Source organism: Stegostoma tigrinum, chromosome 15, assembly GCF_030684315.1.
Source record: "Stegostoma tigrinum isolate sSteTig4 chromosome 15, sSteTig4.hap1, whole genome shotgun sequence".
Lineage (NCBI taxonomy): Eukaryota > Metazoa > Chordata > Chondrichthyes > Orectolobiformes > Stegostomatidae > Stegostoma > Stegostoma tigrinum.
Window position 1 is genome coordinate 772,638 of NC_081368.1, and position 23,647 is coordinate 796,284.

At 42.1% G+C, this 23,647-nt stretch overlaps 1 protein-coding gene across 1 annotated transcript in view; it reads left to right on the plus strand.

Annotated features, from left to right (window-relative positions):
- Nucleotides 1-23,647, plus strand: part of ints6l (integrator complex subunit 6 like) — a 122,340-nt gene that overhangs the window by 91,609 nt on the left and 7,084 nt on the right. The window contains exons 10-17 of the mRNA XM_059651305.1: nt 674-768; nt 1,431-1,544; nt 4,826-5,041; nt 6,806-6,932; nt 8,076-8,218; nt 9,920-10,157; nt 15,488-15,886; nt 17,320-17,413. Of these exons, the coding sequence (XP_059507288.1) occupies nt 674-768; nt 1,431-1,544; nt 4,826-5,041; nt 6,806-6,932; nt 8,076-8,218; nt 9,920-10,157; nt 15,488-15,886; nt 17,320-17,413 (1,426 nt within the window). The remainder of the gene's footprint in view (nt 1-673; nt 769-1,430; nt 1,545-4,825; nt 5,042-6,805; nt 6,933-8,075; nt 8,219-9,919; nt 10,158-15,487; nt 15,887-17,319; nt 17,414-23,647) is intronic.

Here is a 23,647-nt window from a genome sequence, read left to right on the forward strand (position 1 = left end):
TCGGCACAACATTGTGGGCTGAAGGGCCTGTTCTGTGCTGTACTGTTCTATGTTCTAAGGTGAACAGCAGCGGCCGCAACACTGAACCCTGCGGAACAGCACTTGTTACCGGTTGCCATTCCGAAAAAGAGCCTTTTATCCCAACTCTCTGCCTTCTGTCAGACAGCCAATCCTCAATCCAAGCCAGTGGCTTACCTCGAACACCATGGGCCCTCACCTTGCTCAGCAGCCTCCCGTGAGGCACCGTATCAAAGGCCTTTTGGAAGTCTAGATAGATAACATCTACTGGGTTTCCCTGGTCTAACATACTTGTTACGTCTTCAAAGAAGCAAACCAAAAGAGGTTGAACCGTAGTCCTATGCGTGACATGTTCTGGCAACTCTTGTACTCAATACCCCATCTGATGAATGAAAGCATGCCGTATGCCTTCTTGACCACTCTATCAACCTGCGTTGCCACCTTCAGGGTACAATGGACCTGAAAACTCAGATCTCTCTGTGCATCAGTTTTCCCCAGGGCTTTTCCATTTACCACATAACAGTCTGACATTTCTCACAGTGGAGAGTGGTATTGAAGTAAGTCAGACCTCTGTGATTTGTTGCAATTATTACATGTCTAACTTGATTTGTTGGTTCCAAAGCAGCTCTCATTGCTTGTTTTATTGTCATTACAGATGATTTGTTCAAAGTACACAAACTGAAGCCAAATATGAAGTGGCGCCAAACTTTTGAGAATTACTTGAAGACCATGCCTCCATATTATCTGTTGGTATGTACATTTTTTCTTACTCATTCGCTCTATGTTTCTATGGTCTCTGACCACTGTCAGCTAGGTCAGTGTTTATTGCCCAACTCTGTCCTGGAAAAGATGGTATTGAGCTGCCTGTAGAATCAGTGCAATTCATGGGATGTAGTGATACCCACGATGCTGTTAGGAAAGGAATCACAGGATTTTGACCTTGCAGCTGTGAAGGAACCGTAGTACCGTTCCAACTTAGGATGATATGTGTCTAAGAGTGCAGTGGTTAACGTCAGGCATTTGGAAGGTGCTGTTGAAAGAGGTTTAGTGAGTTTCTGTGGTGTTTGAATGCCGTTGGAGCTGCACTGCTCCAAGCTAGTGGGGACTCCATCACACTACTGGCCTGTACCCTGTAGATGATAGACAGGCTTTGGGGAGTCAGGAGGTGAGTTGCCCATTGCATCATTCCTCACCTTTGACCTGCTCTTGTGGTAACTGTATGTGTATGGTAAGTCCTGAAGCATTTTTGATTCATGGTAATCCCATGCTGTTGATTGTAGGGGATTTAACAATAGAAATGCTGTTAAATGTCAAAAAAGTGTTAGATTATTTCTTATTAAAGATTATTGCCTAGCAATTCTGTGGCACAAATGATACTTGCAGATTTCTGATTATTTTATTTGTATTTTCAGCCATTGAAAAAAGCTCTGCGGATGATGGGAGCTCCCAATTTAATCAACGACAATAGTATTGATTGTGGGCTCAGTTACAGTGTTATTTCGTACCTCAAGAAACTCAGCCAACAGGTAATAAACAAATGAAGCTCAGTATCCTCTGTTAGGGTGGCTGTCATCACATTACAGAATTTACAGATCAGGTAGATAAAGAATTGGTTGGCAGCAGAAAACAAGAAATAGAAATAAACAAGAGATAATGGGAACTGCAGATGCTGGAGATTCCAAGATAATAAAATGTGAGGCTGGATGAACACAGCAGGCCAAGCAGCATCTCAGGAGCACAAAAGCTGACGTTTCGGGCCTAGACCCTTCATCAGAGAGCTGATGAAGGGTCTAGGCCCGAAACGTCAGCTTTTGTGCTCCTGAGATGCTGCTTGGCCTGCTGTGTTCATCCAGCCTCACATTTTATTAAATAGAAATAAACAAGTCATTTTTTGGTTGACAATTAATGACTAGTAGGGTACTGCAGGGATCATTGAATCCTAGCTATTCACAATGCATGTTAATAATTTAGATGAGGAAACCTAATGTAATATGTCCAAGACAATGCAAAACACAATGAGAGGATGTACTGTTGAGGAGGCAGAGAGGCTTCAGTTTGATTTGGACAAGTTGAGAGAGTGGACAAATGCATAGTTGATGAAGTAGGAGAAGTGTGGGGTTATCCATTTTGATAGCAAAAACAGAAAGACGGATTTTTATCTGAATAGCAATAAAGTTGGAAAGGGGAAGAGCAACAAGACCTGGCTGTCCTCGAGCACCAGTTGCTGAAGCTAAGCGTACAGGTGCAGCAGGCGGTGAAGAAAGCAAACCATCTGTTGGCCTTCACAGTGAGAGGATTCGAGTATTGGAGCAGGAATGCCTTGCTGCAATTATACAGAGCCCTAGTGAGATCAGTGGATTTGACTGGCATGATTTCCTTTTCATGAATCCATGCTGACTCTATCTTGGCCTGCTGTGCTCATCCAGCCTCACACTTTATTATCTCGGATTCTCCAGCATCTTCAATGCCCATTATCTCTGATTCTATCTGATCCTGTCGCTGTTTTCCAAGTTTTCAGCTATTAAGTCATTTGTAATGAACTGTAGCATTTTCCTGTCTTAATCTGGAACCAACCAGGAAAGGGACTATTTTCGGTATTACTAATGAACACGGTAATGACATAAAAAAGGATCATAAATGCAGAAAATAGAAACAAATGGCCACTCAACCCTTCAAGCCTACTGTACCATTCACTCTGATCATGGATGATTATCCAATTCAGTATCCTGTTCCCTCTTTCTCCTAGTTACCCTTTGATCCCTTTAGTCCTAAGAACTACATGTAACTCCTCCGTGAAGAAAGTCAATGTTTTGACCTCAGCCACTTTCTGTGGCAGAGAACTCTGCAGGCTTCCCATTCTGTGTGAAGACATTTCTCCTCATCCTAGTCCTAAGTGGCCTAGCTTGTATCCTTAGGCTGTGACCCCTGGTTCTGTATTCCCCGGCCTTTCGGAAGATTTGTCCTGTCAAGTCCTGATGTAAGAGTGATTATAATATGAAATAATTTCATATTCAGTTTCTTAAACTCAAAGGCCATACAAGAGTATGGGACCAGTTGACTAAAGTGGTGTGGGAAAATAAGCTAAACGGTGAAAGGGAAGAACAGCACTGGCAGACATTGAAGAGGTATTTTGAAACTCAATAGGGATATTTTCCATTGATAAGGATGACTTTGAGAAGGATGTACCATATTTGGCTAATTAAGAATATTAAAGAGCGTGCAAAATCGAAAGTGTTTCATACAGAGCTGCAAAGCTTAGTGATGGCCCTGAACAAAGTAAACATAGGGGTGGCACAGAGGTTAGCACTGCTGCCTCACAGCGCCAGAGACCGAGGTTCGATTCTAGCCTTGGGCGACTATCTGTGTGGAGTTTGCACGTTCTCCCCGTGTCCGGGTGCTCAGGTTTCCTCCCACAGTCCAAAGATGTGCAGGTTAGGTGGACTGGCCATTCTAAATTGCCCGTAGTGTTCAGGGAGGTGTAGATTAGGTGGGTTATGGGGGATGGGTCTGGGTAGGATCCTCTAAGGTTCAGTGTGGACGTGTTGGGCCGAAGGACCTGTTTCCACACTGTAGGGATTCTGTGATTTTAGAAACTAGCAAAGGCAGACTAGAAAAATAGGTTCTAGAATGCAATATTTGAGAGTTTTTTTGGAGACTGGTTCAACTGAAATATTAAAAATGAAATGTAATTATTAAATAAAAAGGAGGAATGTGCCTGGAAATGGGAGTGACAGTTGATGAATTTCTCCATCAGAGTGCTGGCACTGACACGCCTGGCAAAATGGCATCCTATTCTGTGCCTTTAAGGAGAATTGGGATAACTGAATCAGGGAAAAAGGATTGGGGAATTATGCTGACCTTGTTCGATGAGGAAAGTGGAAGTAAAATGGCATGGAGGATCAACATCAGGATCGGATGTGTTGGGTTGAATGGCCTCTCCCTATTTTTGCTGTTTAGTACTTCTGTTCTGGCTGATTTGAACTGGGGAGCCTAGTGATTCAGCTCTGGCTCAGTTGGTTATATTCTGGTCTCTGAATTTCAAGGTGCAAAGTCCAAGTCCAACTCCTCAATCTTGAGGTCAGAATCAAGGCCATCACTCCTGTCCAACATTGAAGGAGTGCTCACAGTTAAATGTGCCATCTTACAGATGGGATGTTTAACCAAGCCCAAGCATTTGCTTGGGATGATGTAAAAGATTATCATATTGTCATTTGTAGATATTTGCTGTAAGCATAATGACTTGTGCTTTTCCTACATTACAGCAATGGTACCTGTCAAAAAGTACTTGCTACATAAAGCATTTAGAAATGCCTGGTCCTGTAAAGCACTACATAAATGTATATGTGATACAGATCAATTACAATTGGATACAGAAGGTGACGTATTGTTAAAAGATTGCAATGTGTTGTGTTTAAAAGGAGGCTACTAGAGGGCAGCTGGTGTGTTTCAAGTCCAGAGATAATCCTGTTGTGGTGATGTTCAGTATTTTGCATTTTTGCATGAAGACTGATTCTACTGATTGTGTGAAACGGATTTGATCATCGTTATTGGTCTGAAATTTCTTATTGTGAATAAAGGCAGATTAATAATATTGCTGAATAAAGAAACACGCTGCCAAAGCTTTTCATCTTGAATTCACTAGAACACACAAGAATATCAAATTTGGCAATTTGCCACTGTTTTCAGAATGTTAAGAGTTTTGCATTACCAAGCTACTTGGTACTGATGCTATGAATTGGGCGGAGTTTCTACTGTGGGCTTGAGTTTGTAATAGAATGTATGTAATAAAGCTGTTTTGTGTTTTCAGGCCAAAATAGAGTCAGATCGTATAATTGCATCTGTTGGGAAAAAGAGCCCACAAGAGATGGGAATCAAAGTTAAAAACCAGTCCAGTGTTCTGTCTCTGGCTCATCGCAGAGACTTCAAGCAGCTGCTGCAAGGAATTTCAGGGGAAGTGCCCCTCAGGCCCGTGGAACTGAATATGAAGGAGTTTGCTGGCTTTCAGATTGCAATCCTAAACAAGGTGAATAATGCTTCCATGAGTATACTTGATTGAACAGGATTCTTTTTCTTGTGTTGTAACAGGGGTTCCATTCCCTTATTAGTAATGCAAAGGTAATTTCTTATGATTCTTTAATGGGATGTGGATGTGCCATAGAGTCATGCAGCATGGAAACAAACTCTTCAGTCCAACTAGTCCATATTGACCATGTTCCCAAACTAAACTAGTCCTACCTGCCAGTGTTTAGCCTATATTCCTCCAAACTTACCTACTCATGTGCTTATCCAAATGTTTTTAAACATTGTAACTGTATCTGCATCCACCACTTTCTCTGCTAGTTCATTCCACATTCTAACCACTCTTGTTGTGTTTTAAAAAAAGTTTCCCCCTTGGGTCCCTTTTAAATCTTTCTCTTCTCACCTTAAAAATGTGCCCTCTAGTTTTAAACTCCAGTGAAAAAAGCCCCAGCCAATTTTATAACTCAAATCCTCCATTCCTGGCAAATCCCTTTCTGAACCTTCTCCAGTTTAATAATATCCTATCTATAACAGCGACCAGCACTGGACATAGTACTCCAGAAGAGGCTTCACCAACATCCTGTACAACCTCAACCTGATGTTCCATCTCCTATACTCCTATAATGAAGTAAGAAGAATAAATTCACCACTGTTCACAAATGTGTAGACTTTGGAATCAAAAACATAACTTCTAAATTTGTGGAAGAAACGGAATTGAGAGCAGTAGTTAATACTGAGCAGGAATGCAACAAATTACAAAAGAACATCAGTTAACTTATAGATTGGACAAATAATTGGAGTGAAATGAAGTTGAAACAGATAAATATGAGACAACATTTTGGCCGGAGGAATAGGATGTTGCAGATGGAGTAGAGGAAGAAGTATACCAATGATTAAAAATCAGCTGTGCATTAACAAGACTGTTTCTAAAAAGAAACTAAACCCAACACCAAACTTCACTTGCAGAGAAATAGATTTGAAAAGCGTTGACACTGTATGAAACTTGTACCAAGTCTTGTTAGCTCAACAGAAAAGGTACTTTAGTAGTTCTGTCAATTGCCCATCTTTTAAATGTATTTGAGCGGGAATGGCTTGCTCTGCCATTTGAGGTGGCAGTTAAGAGTCAGTCACATCGTTGTGGATTTAGCATGTAGGCCAGACCAGAAACAAATGGCAGATTTCATTTCTATTACTTAGCCATAGATGGGTTTTTACAGAAATTAATGATAGCTTCATAGGGTCACCATCGACATGGTCATGGACACCTGAAGAAGGACTGAAGCTCCGAAAGTTTTTGTTTTCAAATGAACCTGTTGGACTATAACCTGGTGTGGTGTGATTTCTGACCATTACTGAGGATATCTTTCAATTCTAGATTTATGAACTGGTTTAAATTCCACCCATTGCCAGGATGGGAGTTGAACTTATATCCCCAAAGCATTGGTTTGGGTTTCTGGATCACTAATCCAGTGACATTACTACAAGAGATAACAGGGTATAGAGCTGGATGAACACAGCAGGCCAAGTAGCATCAGAGGAGCAGGAAAGCTGACATTTCAGGCCTAGACCTTTCAGAAATGGGCCTAGGTCCGAAACATCAGCTTTTCTGCTCCTCTGATGCTGCTTGGCCTGCTGTGTTCATCCAGCTCTGCACCTACCATCTCTGAAACATTGCCACAAGCCTTTCTTCAGATACTTTGATTAAAATTGTATTTGGATTTCTTGCCAGGAAAATACAATTTTAAAATGGCGTTCTCTTTAACACTAGGATGTTAAGCCTCAGACTTATAGGAATGCCTTTGATATTCCTCGCCGGAGCTTGTTAGACCAACTAACAAGAATGAGATCAAATCTGCTGAAAACCACCCAGAAACTGATCCGTGGACAAGATGAAGGTAAGGCGAATGAGAGTGGTGTACAATTGCAAATGTGCAGCACCAGATATATTCCATTTTCCAACTCTGCTTATAGTGAGGAAGATTTGAGATAATCTTTGTTGTACTGGAGATATGAAGGTTAAGAATTCAAACTGTCAATTTCTGTGGATGAGGACATCTCTGGCCATGTGCTCATATATGGAATGTGGATCTTGCTGACCCACCATTTATTACTCTTCCCTAGTTGACCTTGAAAAGACACAGTCTTCAACTGCCTCAGTCCATTTTGTGTAGGTACACTTCATTCTCTAGTGTAAGTTTACCTGTCATTCACTATTTCCTTGTTGAGACATTTTAGCAATTTGATATGATTGAGTAGCTCACTGGGCAGTTAAGTGCCAACCACTTCATTGTTTTTAGTCTGGAGTTGCATGTAGGCGAGACAGGGTAAGCTGGTAGATTTCCACCCTGAAGGACTGAATAAACTAGATGGGTTTTATGACAATTAACAATGCTTTCATGGTCATCATTAGAATTTTAATTCCAGATTTTGTTTTAATTTCAGATTTTGATGTGAGACATGCGCTCTCGTGCATACACTCCATCATCTCGAGTACTCTTCTAATAAAATTCCCAAGTTCTGAGAATGAATGAATGAATTATTTAAAGTAATCAGATTTTTGTTTTACTTAGAAATATCAAAGGTATTAATATCAAATAAAAACAAAGAATGCTGGAGAAACTCAGCAGTTCTGGCAGCGCCTGTGGAGAGAAGGCAGAGCTAATGTTTTGAGTCCGATCTAATTCTTCTTCAGAACTGAGGGCTTTTGGAGACACAGGAGGAGCAAGGTATAGAGGCCCAATCTTTTGCACAGGGTCTGTATACGATCGGTACTCTTGCTCTGCCTCTGTCAAAAGTATAAAAACAAACCATCATCTTTCAGTTCTGAAGGAAAGTTATACCATACTTAAGACATTAAATATTTTTCTCTCTCCATAGATGCTGCTTAACTTGCTCAGTTTCTCTAGTGTTGTGCATTTGTTTCAGATTTTGTCCTTATTAATATTGAGTGTTTATCCATGCAACTGCCAGAAATGTATTAGTGATAACTGTGCTGTGCAGATGTGTTGTAACTAATGCCAGCTTTCCTTTCATTGCAGATTACCTGCACAGTATTCCAGTGGCACAGATGGGTAACTATCAAGAATACCTGAAACTTATGCCATCACCGCTTCGTGAGATTGATCCAGACCAACCCAAACGGCTGCATACGTTTGGCAATCCTTTCAAGCAGGACAAGAAAGTAGGTAGCTGGTAGCGTTGTGGAAGCAGGATACTTTGCAAATTTTAGTTTTTGTCAATGTTTGTTAGTGCATGTGATGGACAAGCATGAAGGTGTGCAATTGGATTTCAAACAATAGTGCAGTGATATCTTATTCAGTGTTTGAGCCTGAGTGGACAGTGAACGTGTAACTGATTAGTAATCTTGATCATGACTGTTGTTGCAGACACTGGTGTAGGCTGCAATGGGTATGTGTACCTATCAAATACTGATTACTTCTGACTGACAGCAATATTTTAGTAACCTGTCTAGGAAACTTACAATTGCATTGCACTAGTAACATCATAAACGTTTCAACATGACCTATAAAACCGAGCAAAAGTTAGAAATGACGAGCAAATACATGGCCATGACAGAAATCGGCTGTTGATGTTGGAGACTGACCGGAGCACAAATTCCATGGATTGGGAACAGACAGCTCCATCACGGGGGTAGACTGGAAGGAGGGATTGGGTGGGGCCTGCATAGAATTCAGAATGTACGGGTAAAGAGTGTAAGTGGGATTGCAGGCTAATGTGTTTAAATTTTACATTTAAAACAAATGCAGCCCATTTTCTCACACTTTGGCTCTTTTGTGCTGACCTGACTTTTCAGAATGCAGTCAATTGCACTTTGATGTATGATTTACAGCAGAGTGGGCAGAAAGCAAACTGACCACTTACCATTTTGATATGGGGAGTTGAACATCTTTGATCAGAGTTGTTACAATGCAGAAGGAGACCAATCAGCCCATGCTACGAGCGCTAGCTCGTCAAATGAACATCATTACCTAGTGCCAGCTCTTCTATGTTTTTAAGTCCCCCAAACTCCTCCACACCATTTATATCCGAATAATCATCCTGTGCCTACTTAAAAGCCTGAATTGAATCTGCCTCTACCATATTTCCAGGCAGTGCAGACCATACCCTAATTACTCACTTGAGTGAAACATTTTTTCTCACATCACCCTTTCTTCTATTGCACGTCACCTTAAACCTGTGACCTCCTGTTTGGTCCTTGAACAAGCAGAAACAGCTTCTTCCCTCTCAACTCTGTCCAGCTGCTCATGATTTGAAAGCCCCTAACACATCTTTGAGTTGCCTTCTGTCCAAGGAATCTATCCTCATCACTGAAGTTTCTCATTCCTAGAATCATTTTTATAAATCACTTCTGCCTGTCTTCAATGCATTCACAGCTTTCATATAATGTTGTGCCCAGAAATGTATGCAAATTTTCCAGATGAGATCTGTCAGATAAGAAAAACAAAAACCTAAGGATGCTGTGAATTAGAAACAATATCTGACAAGTATCTAGTACAATGTCAATACTACCTCCTTGCTTTTATACTCTATGATCCTTTAATAAAGCTGAGGGCACTGTATGCTTTATTAACTAGTCTTTCCACCTGTCTTGCCATCTTCAGTGATTTGTGAACATATATGCCCAGGCCCCTCTTCTCCAACAACCCCTTTAGAATTGTACCCTCATTGTAGATTGTCTTTCAATGTTCTTCCTATCAAAATGCATTACTTCACATTTCTCTGCATTGAGCTTCACTTGCCATCTATCCACCTGGTTCCCCACATTGTCAGTGAACTTCTGGAGTTCTACTCTGTCCTCTTTACAGTTTACAAATTTTGAGTTGTAATACTTCATTTGTGTTCTTTCTGCTTATACAATCAGGGGATGATGATTGATGAAGCGGATGAGTTTGTGGCAGGACCACAGAACAAAGTGAAGCGGCCTGGCGAATGCAATACACCTGGATCACTGAAGAGAAGGCGGAGCATGTCACCATTACTACGGCGACCTCAAACTCCACCTATTATCAATCACACCGGAGGAAAGGGGCCTCCTTCACCTCCAAGTCCAGGGGCTCAACCCCAGCCCAGTGTTGTAAAGCATATCACAGCCCATAAAGGTAAAGATGCTGCCATCATTGCAGCATTATGTTTAGACCATAACATCTTTGATTCTCACACATCATGAGATTTTAAATGCCCGTGATGGAGGGGCAGGCTGTTTGGTACTGCATGTGCAAATATCCACCTGCTGCACCACTCGTGCTCAGTAGCAGTGGCGTTTGATATCTACAACATGCACTGCAGAAACTCAACAAAGCTATGATGCACCTTCCAAGCTCATGGCCACTTCCATCAAGAAGGACTAGGCAGCAGACTCATGGGAGTACCACCAGCTGCAAGTTCTCCTCCAAGCCACTCACCATCCTGACTTGGAAAGATATCACCACTCCTTCAGTGTTGCTGGATCAAAATCCTGGAATTCCCTTCCTAACATCATAGTGGGTCAACCCACAACACAGGGACTGCAGAGAGCCACGAAAGCAGCTTATCATCAACTTCTCAAGGGCAGCCAGGAAAGGACAATAAATATTGCTCAGCCAGCGATCCCCATGAGCCATGAATGAATAAATGAATCTAAAATTACCAGATTGACATGATTCCATGTATCTGCTGCCCTTGACCATCTAGATGGAATTGGTTGTGGGTTTGGATGGTGTTATCTAAGGATCTTTGGTGAATTTCTGCAGTGAATCTTGTAGATAGTACACATTGCTGCTACTGAGCATTAGTGGTAGAGGGAGTGGATGTTTGTGGATGTGGTGCCAATCAAGCGGGCTGCTCTGTCCTGGATGGTGTTGATCTTCTTGAGTGTTGTTGAAGCTGCACTCGTCCAGGCAAGTGAGGGGTATTCCATCACACTCCTGAATTGTGCCTTGTGGATGATGGATAGGCATTGAGGAGTCAGGAGGTGAGTTACTCACTGCAGTATTTCGCACCTCTGACCTGCTTTTCAGCCACTGTGTTCTTATGGTGAGTCCAGTTGACTTTCTGGTCATTGGTAACCCTGAGGATTTTGATAGTGGGGGATTCAGTGATGATAACGCCATTGAGTATCGAAGGGCAGTGTTTAGATTGTTTCTTATTGGAGATGGCCATTGCCTTGCATGTGTGTGCTGTGAGTGTTACTTGTCAGCCGAACCTGGATATTGTTTGGGTCTTGTTTCATTTCAACATAGTATGCTGCAGTACCTGAGGAGTCACGAATGGTGCTGAACATGTTGCAATCATCGGTAAACATGCCCATTTCTGACCTTATGATAAAGGGAGGATCATGATGAAGCAGCTTGGTTGGGCCTGTGACAGTGCCCTGAGGAACATTTGGAGAGATGGCCTGGAGCTGAGATGATTGATCACTAACAACTACAACCATTTTCCAATATGCAGTGGAAAAATTGCCCCTGATTCTTATTGTTTCCAGTTTTGTTAGGGATCCTTCCTGCAACACTCGGTTGAAAGTAGCCTTGATGCCAAGGGCTTCTACTTTCTGCTCATCTCTGGAATTCGGCTCCTTTTTCCATGCTTGATCCAAAGCAGTAATGAGGTCTGAGTGGCCCTGGTGGAACCCAAACTGGACATCGGTGTGCAGAGATGACAAGGTGTAGAGCTGGATGAGCGCAGCAGGCCAAGCAGCATCAGAGGAGCAGGAAAGCTGAAGTTTTGAGTCTTGCCCCTCCTTCAGAAAGGTTGTGCTAAGCAAGTTAAGCAGCAAGTTGTTGCAGCTTGATGGCACTATTGATAAAATGTTCCATCGCTTTGTTGATAATCAACAGTAGACTGATGGAGTGGTAATTGGCTGGGTTGGACTTGTCCTGCTTTTTGTGTGCAGGAGATACCTGAGCAATTTTGCCCCCACTGTTGGGTAGTTGGCAGTGTTGTAGGTCGTGTGGAACAGCTTGGCTAGGGGATTGGCAATTTTTGGAGCACAAGTCTTCAGTACCATTGCCGGAATGCTGTCAACCCGTAGTCTTTTCAGTGCCTCCAACCGGTTCTTGTTACATGCATTGAATCGAATTGGCTGAAGCCTGGTTTCTGTGATGCTATGAACACTGGAGAAATCCAAGATAGATCATCAGCTGGGCTGTTCTGGCTGACAATCGCTGTAAGTGCTATTGCCTTATCTTTTGAACTGATGTGCTGGGCTCTTCCATCTTTGAGGATGGGGATATTTGTGGTGCCTCCTCCTCCAGTGAATTGTTTAATTGTCCAACATCATTCACAACTGGATGTGGCAGGGCTGCAGAGCTTAGATCTGATCTGTTCGTTATGGGATCACTTAGCTCTGTCTCTGGCTTGCTGCTATGCTGTTTGGCATGCAGGTAGTCCTGTTTGGTAGCTTCACCAGGTTGACACTTCATTTTTAGGTGTGCCCAGTGCTGCTCCTGGCATGCTCTTCTGCACTCTCCATTGATCCAGGGTTGAACCGCTGGCTTGATGGAAATGATTGAATGGGGGATTTGCCGGGTCATGAAGTTGCAAATTCTGCAGTTGTTGGTGGTCCTTAGTGCCTCATGGATGCCTAGCCTTGGGTGGTTAGATCAGTTCAAAGTCTGCCCCATTTATCATGGTTTAGTTCACGTGACATGATGGTGTGTATTCTCAATGTGAAAGCAGAACTTTATCTCCATAAGGACTGTGAGGCGGTCATTCTTACCATTACTGTCATGGACAGATGCGCCTCCAGCCACCAGATTGGTAAGGATGCGGATACGATTAGTAAAGGTGATGAATAGAATTGTGTTTTTGTGGAGAAGTGCTGATGTCTAAAGAATGAAATGTTGACTAGTGTATGGAAATGGTAGAAGAATGATGTTCTTGCCTTGACCATTACTGTGTCATTGTGATTAGTATACTTGGACAGCACCTCTAACACACAAGGTCAATGGGAACCAGCTGAAATGCTGGGGCCTTCTGTTAATTGTTGAGTAAATTATTTCATTTGAGATGCGGAAAATGTAAAAGGAGTTGTTACTTTGTTGATTAAGAAGAGTGCCATGGCTGCACGAAGAGAGGACATCTTGTTGGCTCATCCAGTGAGGCCATATGGGTAGAGGTTAGGAATAAGAAAAATGCAATCACTGTGATAGAGTTATACTATAGTCCTCCCCCTAGCCAGTGGGAGTAAGAGGAATAGTTAAGCAGATTGTGGAATGATGTAAAAACACCAGGATTGTGGTAGTGCCTAATGTTAATTTCCCCATATTGACTGGAACTCATTTAGTGCCAAGGGCTTAGAGAGGGCAGAATTTGTTAGGTGAGTTCAAGAGGCTTTCTTGAAACAACACGTGGATAGTCCAACTGGGGAATGAGCCTAGATGATCAGAGTTTCAGTGGGATCATTTTGGGATCAGTAATCATAATTTTGAAAGTTTTAACATAATTATGGAGAAGGCTAAGACTGGTCCTCGAGTGTAAGTGCTAAACTGGGAGGAGGCTAATTACAATTCTATTAGGTAGAAACCAGAGAAATTAAAGGTTGGGAGGAGCTGTTTGAGGGTAAATTCACATCTGACATGGAGTCTCTTAAAGGCTAATTGACCTGAGTTTAAGGAGGAACATGTTCCTGTGAGGATGAAAAGTAAGGATGGCGATATTCAGGAACCCTAGATGACAAGAGATATTGAAATATTTGTCAAAGAGAAAGAGGAAGCATGTGTAAAGTTTAGGAAACTGAAATCAAGTCAGGCCCCTGAGATATAAAGGGAGCAGAAAATAATTAAACAAGAAAATAGGAGTGCTCGAAGAAACCATGGAATATTCTTGGCAAATACGATTAAGGAGAATCTCAAGGTGTTCTCTGGACGTATTTGGAGCAAGATGGTAGCTAGGAAAAGAGTAGATCCACTCAAGGACAAAGGAAGCAATTTATGCACAGAGCTAGAAGAAGTGGATGAGGCCTTTAACAAAAACTTCACCTTGGTATTCACCAAGGAAAGGGACATGGATGATGGCAAGATTAGGGAGGGGTCTGTTTATATTTTGGGGTTTGTTGATATTAAGAGGAGGTGACTTTGGGAAAACATTAAGATGGAGAAGTCCCTGGGGGCTAAGGGAGTCTATGCCGGGATATTGAAGGAGGCAAAGGAGGAGATTCCTGGGACCTGACCGAGATCTTGGGTAGGTCCCAAAAGTCTGGAGAATAGCCAGTGTAGTTCCTTTGTTTAGGAAGGGCAACAGGGATAATCCAGTAAATTATTGGCCAGTGAGCATTACATCAGTGGGAGGGAAATTATTTGAGAATATTCTTGGGGACTGGGTTTACTCACATTTGAAGAACAGTGGACTTATTAAGGATAGTCAGCATGGTTATAACGGGGGGAGATCTTGTCTCACAAACTTGATTAAGTACATTGGGGAAGTAATGAAGATGCTTTTTGAGGGGAGAGTAGTAGAGTTTGTCTGCATGGACTTTACTAAAACATTTGACAGGGCCCCGCATGATAGACGATTAAGTCACATGGGATCCATGATGAGATGGCACGTTGAATACAAAATTGGCTTGGTCATAAAAGACAGGATAGTTGTGGAGAGGCATTTTTCTAACTGGAAGTCAAGTAGTGAATAATGAGGAAGGTTATCAAAGAATACAGCTATGTTTAGGCTAGTTAGAAAGCTTGAAGAAATGACTGATGGAGTTTAATCTGGACAAGTGTGAATTTGCTGCATTTTGAGGGTCAAATACAAGACAGTAAATGACAGCACCCTGAGGAGCATTAATGTATCCAGGGATCTTGGGCTGCAAAGCCATGTCTCCCTGACAGTGGCACCACATAATGGATAAAATGGTAAGGAAGGCATACAGCCTACTTACCTTCATCAGTTTGGGCAGCGAGTATAAAAGTTGATAAGTCATATTGCAACTGTATAGAGTTCTGGTTGCCACACCACCAGAAGGATGTGGAGGCTTTGAAGAAGGAGGTTTACCAGGATGTTGTCTTGATTGGAGTGTATTAGCTATAAGTGGGTGTTGGAAAACTTGGATTGTTCTTTCAAGAGCATCAGAGGCTGAGGATTTACCTGATAGAAGTATATAAAATTGAAAAGCCCAGTCTTTTTCCTGGGATGAAAATGCAAATATAGGGGGCTTAGGTTTAAGGTGAGAGAGGAGAAGTTTAAAGAAGATGCACAAGAAAAAATTTTAACTCGCGAAGGTGGGACGTGCCTGGAACATGCTGCCAGAGAAGGTGGTAGAAGCAGCCATGATAGCAGTATTTAAGAGGCACTTAGATGCATGAAGAGGCAGAGAATAGAAGGATCTGAATCATGTGCAGGCAGTTTATAATGTTCTTCTGGTGAGCTAAAGGGACCTGTTCTTACTCTGTATTATTTACTTTATCATTGTAATATTGCTGAAAATATTTCATGGACTTTATTTTTGTTTCATATTTAGATATGAATAGCATTCCATTGGTCGATGCGAGTGGAGAGAGGAAGATGGATGAGTGGCAACCATTGGCTGAAGATGTCCCAGTAACTTCCCCAACAGAGGGACCTGCATCAATGTCCTCTCCTGCAGTGGAGAACCTGTTGCCCAGTGACTTTCAGGCTGTCTCCGAGCTCAATCATGTGGCTGAGGATGTACTTGATCATAAGCTTGGGACAGATGCAGTTATGAGAGATTCAGTGGACAGCCCATCTGAGACTGATGATGAAACAGATGTGGCAGTAGAAAGCAATCCAGGCTTATCCTTGGCCATCTCTGACAGATTGCAAGTTCACCCAGTAATGGAGGGTAACAATGCTGAACTCAGGATTAAGGTCATGAAGGAGATCCGCAAACCTGGTCGAAGTAAGGGTCTTTTTTGCAGTCACTAGTAATGCTATGGACAGACCTGTAACAGCAGTCAGATGTTTCAAAAGCTGTTGACTAGCATCACCTACTACTGTCCATTCCAAGAGAGCTTTGGTTGGATTGAGGAAGAGATTTTAAGAACATGTCAGACAATGCAAGGGCAGTCATTAAAGCAGTTTATTCTGAAGCCATAAGTACATCAAAGTAAATTTTAAGCTAACATAATCAAAATAAGCATGACAAATTTATTTAAAGGTTGCATTTAGCAGACAAATAATGCAGACCGATTGCTCTGCTAGAGACAGCCTTGAAAAATTCCATTAGGTTTGTCAGGCATGATTTCCTTTTCTAAATTCATTCTGTCCAGTCATGTCTGTCTCTTTCAGCGCCCTGTATAACTGAAGGGATTCGACAATGTATGAGGCATATCCTGTCAACTTCTGTATTCAGTTCCTACACAACAAGTGATAACATTCTATTAGCTTTCCTAATTACTTGCTGTACCCATCAAACAAACCGGTTTATGATTCATGGATGAGGTCACCCAAATCCTTCTGTATCTCAGAGCTCTTCAATCTCTAACTATTTGGATAATGTGTTTTTTGTATTCTTCTGCTAGTATGGACAGTTTTACATTTTTGATGGATTTTGCTCCATTTGCCACATCTATGCCCACTCATTTAACCTAAATTTTATCTTTTCATAAACCCCTTATGCCCCTTTTATTACTTACTTTCTTACCTAAATTTGTATTGTCAGTAAATTTAGTTCATACCTTCTGTCTATTCATCCAAGTCTTCTATGTAAATTATTAACTGTTGAAGTCCCAGTGTTGATCCCTGTGGCATGCCATTCGTTACATTTTGCCAGTCTGATCAAAAGACCCATGTGTACCCACTCTCTGCTTGCGATTAGCCAGCTAATATTCTATCCATGCCCAAATGTTACCCCACTAACCTTTGATGTGGCTCATTATCAAATGTCTTCTGGAAATCTAAGTACAATACAGCCACTGGTTTTCCATTGTTCACAGTGGTATTATCTCCTCGAAGAGCTTCATTAGATTGGTCAAACATGATTTCTCTTTCGCACAAATACCCTGTCTCTGCCTGACTACCTTGAACTTTGGGGATTCTGTGAACTTAACTAAGTGCCTTGCTATAACTTTTTTAACAAGAATTTCCAACATTTACCCATAACGGAAAATTGTGATTATTGCAGGAAGACTGATCTTGACAGGATAAAATAAACTTGGCAATAAATGACATGATAATCAAGTTTTTAAAATTATTTCTGTATGATGTTAACCATTGCATTGATGATCACTGTGACTTCAGCTGAAATTGTGTTGCATTTTCCAGCATTTTCTTCTCACGGAAAAACACGTGTGCCTTACTATGGTGAAATTATTCATTGTCTTTCGATTTCAGATTATGACAGGCTCTTCAGGTTACTGGAGGATATACAAGGACCTTTAGAAATTCAAAGGAATTTTATTCAGAATACTATCAAAGAAGCTGCCAGGTATGTGCTTATTTGTACTTGAGGTTGCATTAACCTTGATAGTGAGACTTGTTACTTATAATACCAATTGGCCATCACTCATTTTCAACACTAGTGGCTTGCGAAGAAATTGATTCTGCATGAGTAAGATGAGATAGAGAGAAAGATAGAAGACGTGGAAGAGTTGCATTACTAATGAGGGAGAATGTTACATCTGCTTTCAGAGAGGGCACGGAGGGCTCATCCACTGAGGCAACATGGGTACAGCTTAAAAATAAGATGGATGCAATCACTCTGAAAGCATTATACTATAGGCCACCTAACCGCTACGGAGAGATTGAGGAACAAATATGTAGGCAGATTTTGGAAAGATGCAATAAAAACAGAGTTTTCATAGTGGGTGACTTTAATTTTCCCAATATTGACTGGGGCTCGCTTAGAGCAACAGGCTGAGACAGGGTGGAATTCATTTGGTGTATCCAAGATGATTTCTTGAAACAGTACTGTCCAACTAGAGGAGGACCTAGTATTGGCTAATGAGTCTGACCTTTCAGTGGGAGACCATTTCAGAAATAGTGATCACAACTCCTTAAGTTTTTAAGATAACTATGAACAAGGATAAGCCAGGACCTTGCAGGAAGGTACTTAGTTGGGGAAGGGAAAATTATGTCAGTGTTAGGCTGGAGCTAGGGAGTGTTAATTGGGAGAAGCTATTACCAGGCAAGTCTACATTTGACATGTTTAAAGACCTGATAAGCATTCAAGGCTGGTGTGTTCCAGTAGAGAGGAAGGGCAAGGATGGCAAGGTAAGGGATCCTTGGATAACAAGGGAGGTTGTGACTTTAGCCAAAAGGGAAAAAGAAGAATATGTAAGGTTTAGGAACCTAAAATCGGACAGGGCCCATGAGGAAAACGAGGAAAGCAGGAAAGTACTCAACCAAGGAAATCGGAAAGCAAACAGGGACCATGAAGTAACCTTGACAATAGGGTTAAAGAGAATCCTAAGGCATTCTACAAATATATTAAATACAAGAGATAACTAGAGAGTAGGTAGGACCACTTGAGGACAAGAGAGGGAACTTGTGGTTGGAGGCAGAGAATGTGGTTAGATCTTAAAAGAGCACTTTGCATCTGTATTCATCCAGGAGAAGGATATGAAGGATGGTGAGATTTGTGTGGAGCATGCTAATATACGGAGGCATTTTGAGATGGAGAAAAAAGTGGTGTTGGATCTCTTGAAGAGCACTTCGGTGGATAAGTCCTTAGGGCCCAATGGTATCTACCCCAAGGTACTGAGAGAGTCAAGAGAGGAGATCTCTGGGGCCTTGATCAAGATCTTTGCATCCTAGCTAGCCACTGAAGAGGTCCTGGAGGACTGGCGAATAGCTAATGTTCCTCTGTTCAAGAAGGGAAATAGGGAAAATCCAGGAAACTATAGACAGGTGAGACTCACATCGGTGGTTGAGAATTCTTAGGGACAGGATTTAGGCACATTTGGAAAAGCATGGCCTATTTAGGGACAGTCAGCATGTCTTAGTGCAAGGCAAGTCATGTCTTACTAACTTGATAGAATTTTTCAAGGTGATGAAGGTGATCGATAGGGTGCAGCAGTGGAAGTTGTTTACATGGATTTTAGTAAGGCTTTTGACAAGGTACTTCACAGTAGGCTCATCCAGAAGATTAAGGTGCTTAGGATCCATGTATGGTGTCTTGGATGCTTGGATTCAGAATTGACTTGCACACAAATGACAGACGGTAGTGGTGGGAGGGTGCTTTTGAGGCTGGAGGCCTGTAACTATTGGTATTCCACAGAGTTCCATACTGGGATCTCGACTCTTTGTGTTATATAGAGTAATACAGCGTGGAAACAGGCCCTTCAGTCCAAACTGGCCCATGCTGACATTGGTGCCACTCCGCCAGTTCCAATTACCCGCATTTGGTCCATATCCATCTAAACCCTTTCCCGTCATGTACCTATCCAAATGTTTTTTTAAATGTTGCTATTGTACCTGCCTCAACCACTTTCTCTGGCAGCCCATTCCATATACGTACCACTCTCTGTGTGGAGAAGTTTCCCCTCAGGCCCTCCTTAAACCTCCCCTCTCTCACCTTAAACCTGTTCCCTCTAGTTTTCAATTCCCTATCGCTGGGAAAAAGACTATATGCATTCATCCTATCTATGCCCCTCATGATTTTATACCCCTCAATTAGGTCACCCCTCATTTTCCTATGTTCCAAGGAATAAAGCCCTAATCTGTCCAACCTCTCCCTGTAACTCAGGCCCACTAGTCCTGGCAGCATCCTCATAAATCTTCTTTGCACACTTTCTAGTTTAACTATGTCTTTCCTACAACAGGGTGACTAAAACTGTACACAACACTCCAAGTACACCCTCACCATTGACTTAATAGGACCGTAACATAATGTCCCAACTCCTATACTCAATGCCTTGATCAATAAAGACCAGCATGCTAAATGCCTCTTCACCACCCTGTCTCCCTGTGAAGCCGCTTTGAGAACTATGTACTTGTACTCCTAGGTCGCTCTGCTCAACAACACTCACCAGGACCTTACTATTTACTGGAGAAGGCCTTGACTTTCCAACGGGCAGCACCTCACCCTTATCTGTATTGAATTGCATTTGCCAACCCTCAGCCCATTTCTCCATTTGATCAAGATCCCTCTGGAATTTTTGAGAGCCTTCTTCGCTATCAGTGATACCTCCTAATTTTGTGTCATCCACAAAATTACTAATCATACCTTGTAATCCACACCCTGATCATTTATGTAAATAACAAATAACTAAGGTCCCAGCACCGACCCCTGTGGCACACCACTGGTCAGAGGCCTCCAGTCCGAGAAACAATCTTCAACCATCACCCTCTGTTTCCTACCATTGAGCCAATTTTGAATCCAATCAGCTAGCTCTCCCTGGATCCCATGCAACCTAATTTTCATGACTAGCCTGCCATGCAGGACCTTCTCAAAGGACTTACTAAAGTCTACATAGACAACATCCACTGCCCTACCCTCATCCATCCTCTTGGTTACCTCTTCGAAAAACTGCAAAAGATTTGTCAGACATGACTTACTGCGCACAGTCCATGCTGAATATCCCTGATCAGACCTTGACTATCCAAATATTGGTTGATGTTGTTCCTGAGTATCCTCTCCAATAACTTGCCTCCTACTGATGTCAAACTCACTGGCCTGCAATTCCCTGGCTTGTCTTTGCTACCTTTCTTAAACAATGGAACAACATTAGCCACCCTCCAGTCTTCTGGAGCTTCACCAGTGGCTAAAGATGAAGCAAAACTCCCTGCAAGGGCCTCTGCTATTTCTTCCTTAGACTTTGTGGGAATTTATCCACCTTAATGTGCTTTAAGGCTGCAAACACCTCCTCTCTGGTAATGTGTATGCCGTCCAAAACATCCCCACTTGTTTCCTTTATTTCCTTAGCATCCATGATGTTTACTGAGGAGAAATACTCATTAAAGATCTGAGTGATACAACAAATAATGTAATGTCAATTAGTGTGTTTATCAAAGGTAATGCTATTAATCCCATTGGATTATTAATATTGATTCATCCATAATTCATTGATATTAATCCCATTGTGGCACCAGCTGAATTGTCTCATCAGTTGGAATCAGACTTAAAATTCAGATGGCTTAGATGAAAATGTAAATGGGTGGGTTAGTAAGTTTGCAGACAATACAAAGATCAGTGGAGTTGTGGATAGTGTGGAAGTTTCTCGAAGGATGCAGCAGGATATAGATCTGTTGCAGATATGGGCGGAGAAATGCGTGATGGAGTTTAATCCGTGGCAGGACCTTGACCAGCATTAATGTACAGAAAGACCTTGGGGTTCAAGTCCATCGCTCCCTGAAAATGTCCATGCAGGTAGACAGGGTGGTAAAGAAGGCTTATGGCGTGCACGCCTTTATTGGTTGGGGAGTTGAGTGCAAGTGTCAGGATGTCATGTTGTAGCTTGTAAGGCTTTGGTTAGCCCACAGTTAAGAGTATTGCCTTCAGTTCTGGTCACCACATTACAGGGAGTATGTAGAGGCTTTAGAGATGGTGCAGGAGAGACTCACCAGGCTGCAGCCTGGATTAGAGGCTATGAGCAGTAAGGAGAGGGGAGAAAAACTCGGATTGTTTTCGCTTGACTTAGAGCCCCATCTGTGCATCTCATAATTTTATAGACTTGCGTCAAGTCAGAATATTTTTTTCCCCAGAGTTAAAATGTCTAATATTGGGATTATGCATTTAAGGTGAGACTGGGAAAGTTCAAAGGAGATGTGAGGGGCAAAGTTTTTTTACACACAGTGGTAGGAGTCTGGACCGCATTGCCGGGGTGGAGGTTGAGGCTGATACGATAAGGGCTTTAACAGACTTTTAGATAGGCATATTAATGTGCAAGGAATGGAGGGATATGGACAGAAAGGATTGGTTTTATTTGGTTTCAAGTTTGGCACAACGTCATGAACTGAAGGGCCTGTTCTTGTGTTGTACTGTTCTATTTTCTATGAATGTCTGAGTAATACAGCAGTGTAATGTCTAAAGTTAGAGTGCTTCGCAAAGGTAATGCTGTTAATCCCGTTGGATTATTGATCTTGATTCATTCATAATTCATTGACATCAATCCCAATGTGGCACAAGCTGAATTGTCTCATCTGTTGGAATCAGGCTTAGAATTCTGCAAACCGCAAATGTCTTCTGCAGGGAGGCAAGATTGTAGAGGCTTATGGATCTGAATTTAACTAAGCCCTTTAACAGAGAACAGGAGCGACACAGCCCCCTCTGCAATATCAATGGAACACTGATCACCACTTGGAGTGGACCTGAGATGAGCAATAACTGGGACTTTTGTTGTGATGCCCACCCACTAGAAGCTGAAGTGTATTGAAGAGTATACAGTGCTGCTGATGCCTTTTTTCTGGGAAGGAAACTAACAGTGAAAATGTACAGAGCCACAGGGCAGGTCGAGCACCCAAGGAGGCCATTTAACCCACTGTGACTGTACTGGCTGTCCAAAGGAGCAGTGTACTTTCTGCCACTTCCCTTCCTTTCTGTCCATTAAAATTCTTCAATTTGAGTTAAGAATCCAACTTGCTCTTGAATATCTTGATGTTATCTGCCTCCACCAAACACTCAGGCAGCATCTTCTGGATTCTAATTGCCTGCTGCATGGAGAAGATTTACCTCGAGTCCTCACTGCTTCTTTTGCCAATCATTTCAATTCTATGCCCTATTTTCCCTCAGTCCTTCCACGAAAGTGGATATTCTTTGTAATAGCGGAATAGAGCCAGATTATGGCGAGCTGGAGAACTACAATAGTAAAAAGACCCCATTAGGAGTTATATACAGGCACCCTAGCAGTAGTTAGGTTGTGGGCAAGAAACTAAATCAGTAGATAAAAGGCATATTTAAAAAGCAGCATTGCAATAATCGTGGGGGAACTTCAATAGGCAGGTAGACAGGGAAAATTAGGTTGATAGTGTATCTCAAGAAAACAAATTTGTGGAACGTCTACGAAACTTTTTTTGTGGAGCACCCTTGGGGTTGACTTAAGGAGCTTAGGGTGAGGGAAACCCCTAGGGGGTAGTGACCATAATGTGATAGAATTCACCCTGCAGTTTGAGAGGGAGAAGCTGGAATCAGAGGTAATGGTAATATAATTGAGTCAAGTAAAGACATGAGGGAGGAGCTGGCCGCAGTTGATTGGAAGGAGAGCCCAGCAGGGAAGATGGTGAAGCAGCAATGGGAGGAGTTTCTGAGAGTAATTTAGGAAGCACAGCAGAAGTTCATCCCAAGGTAGAAGGAATATACCAAGGAGAGGATGCGGCAACAAGGGAGGTCAGCATAAAAGCAAAAGGAAAACCATATAAAGTGGTGAGGATTAGTACGAACCCAAAGGATTGGGAACCATATTAAAAACCAGCAAAGGATAACTGAGAAAGCAGTAAGGTGGAGAGAAGATGAAATGCAAGAGAGAACTAGCTTGTAATGTAAAAGAAGATTGCAAAAAGTTTATTATAGATAGGTAAGAGAGGCAAGGGAGTGGATATTGGTCTGCCAAAAATGAGGCTGGAGGCGTAGTAATGGAGAACAGAGAAATGTTGGAGGAACGAAATAGGTACTTTGCATCAGCTTTTATAGTGGGAGACACCAGCAACACAGCAGAACTTTGAGACATTTGGGGTAGAGGTGAGTGTAGTTGCCATCTCTGAGAAGGAATGGAGGCAGAAATTG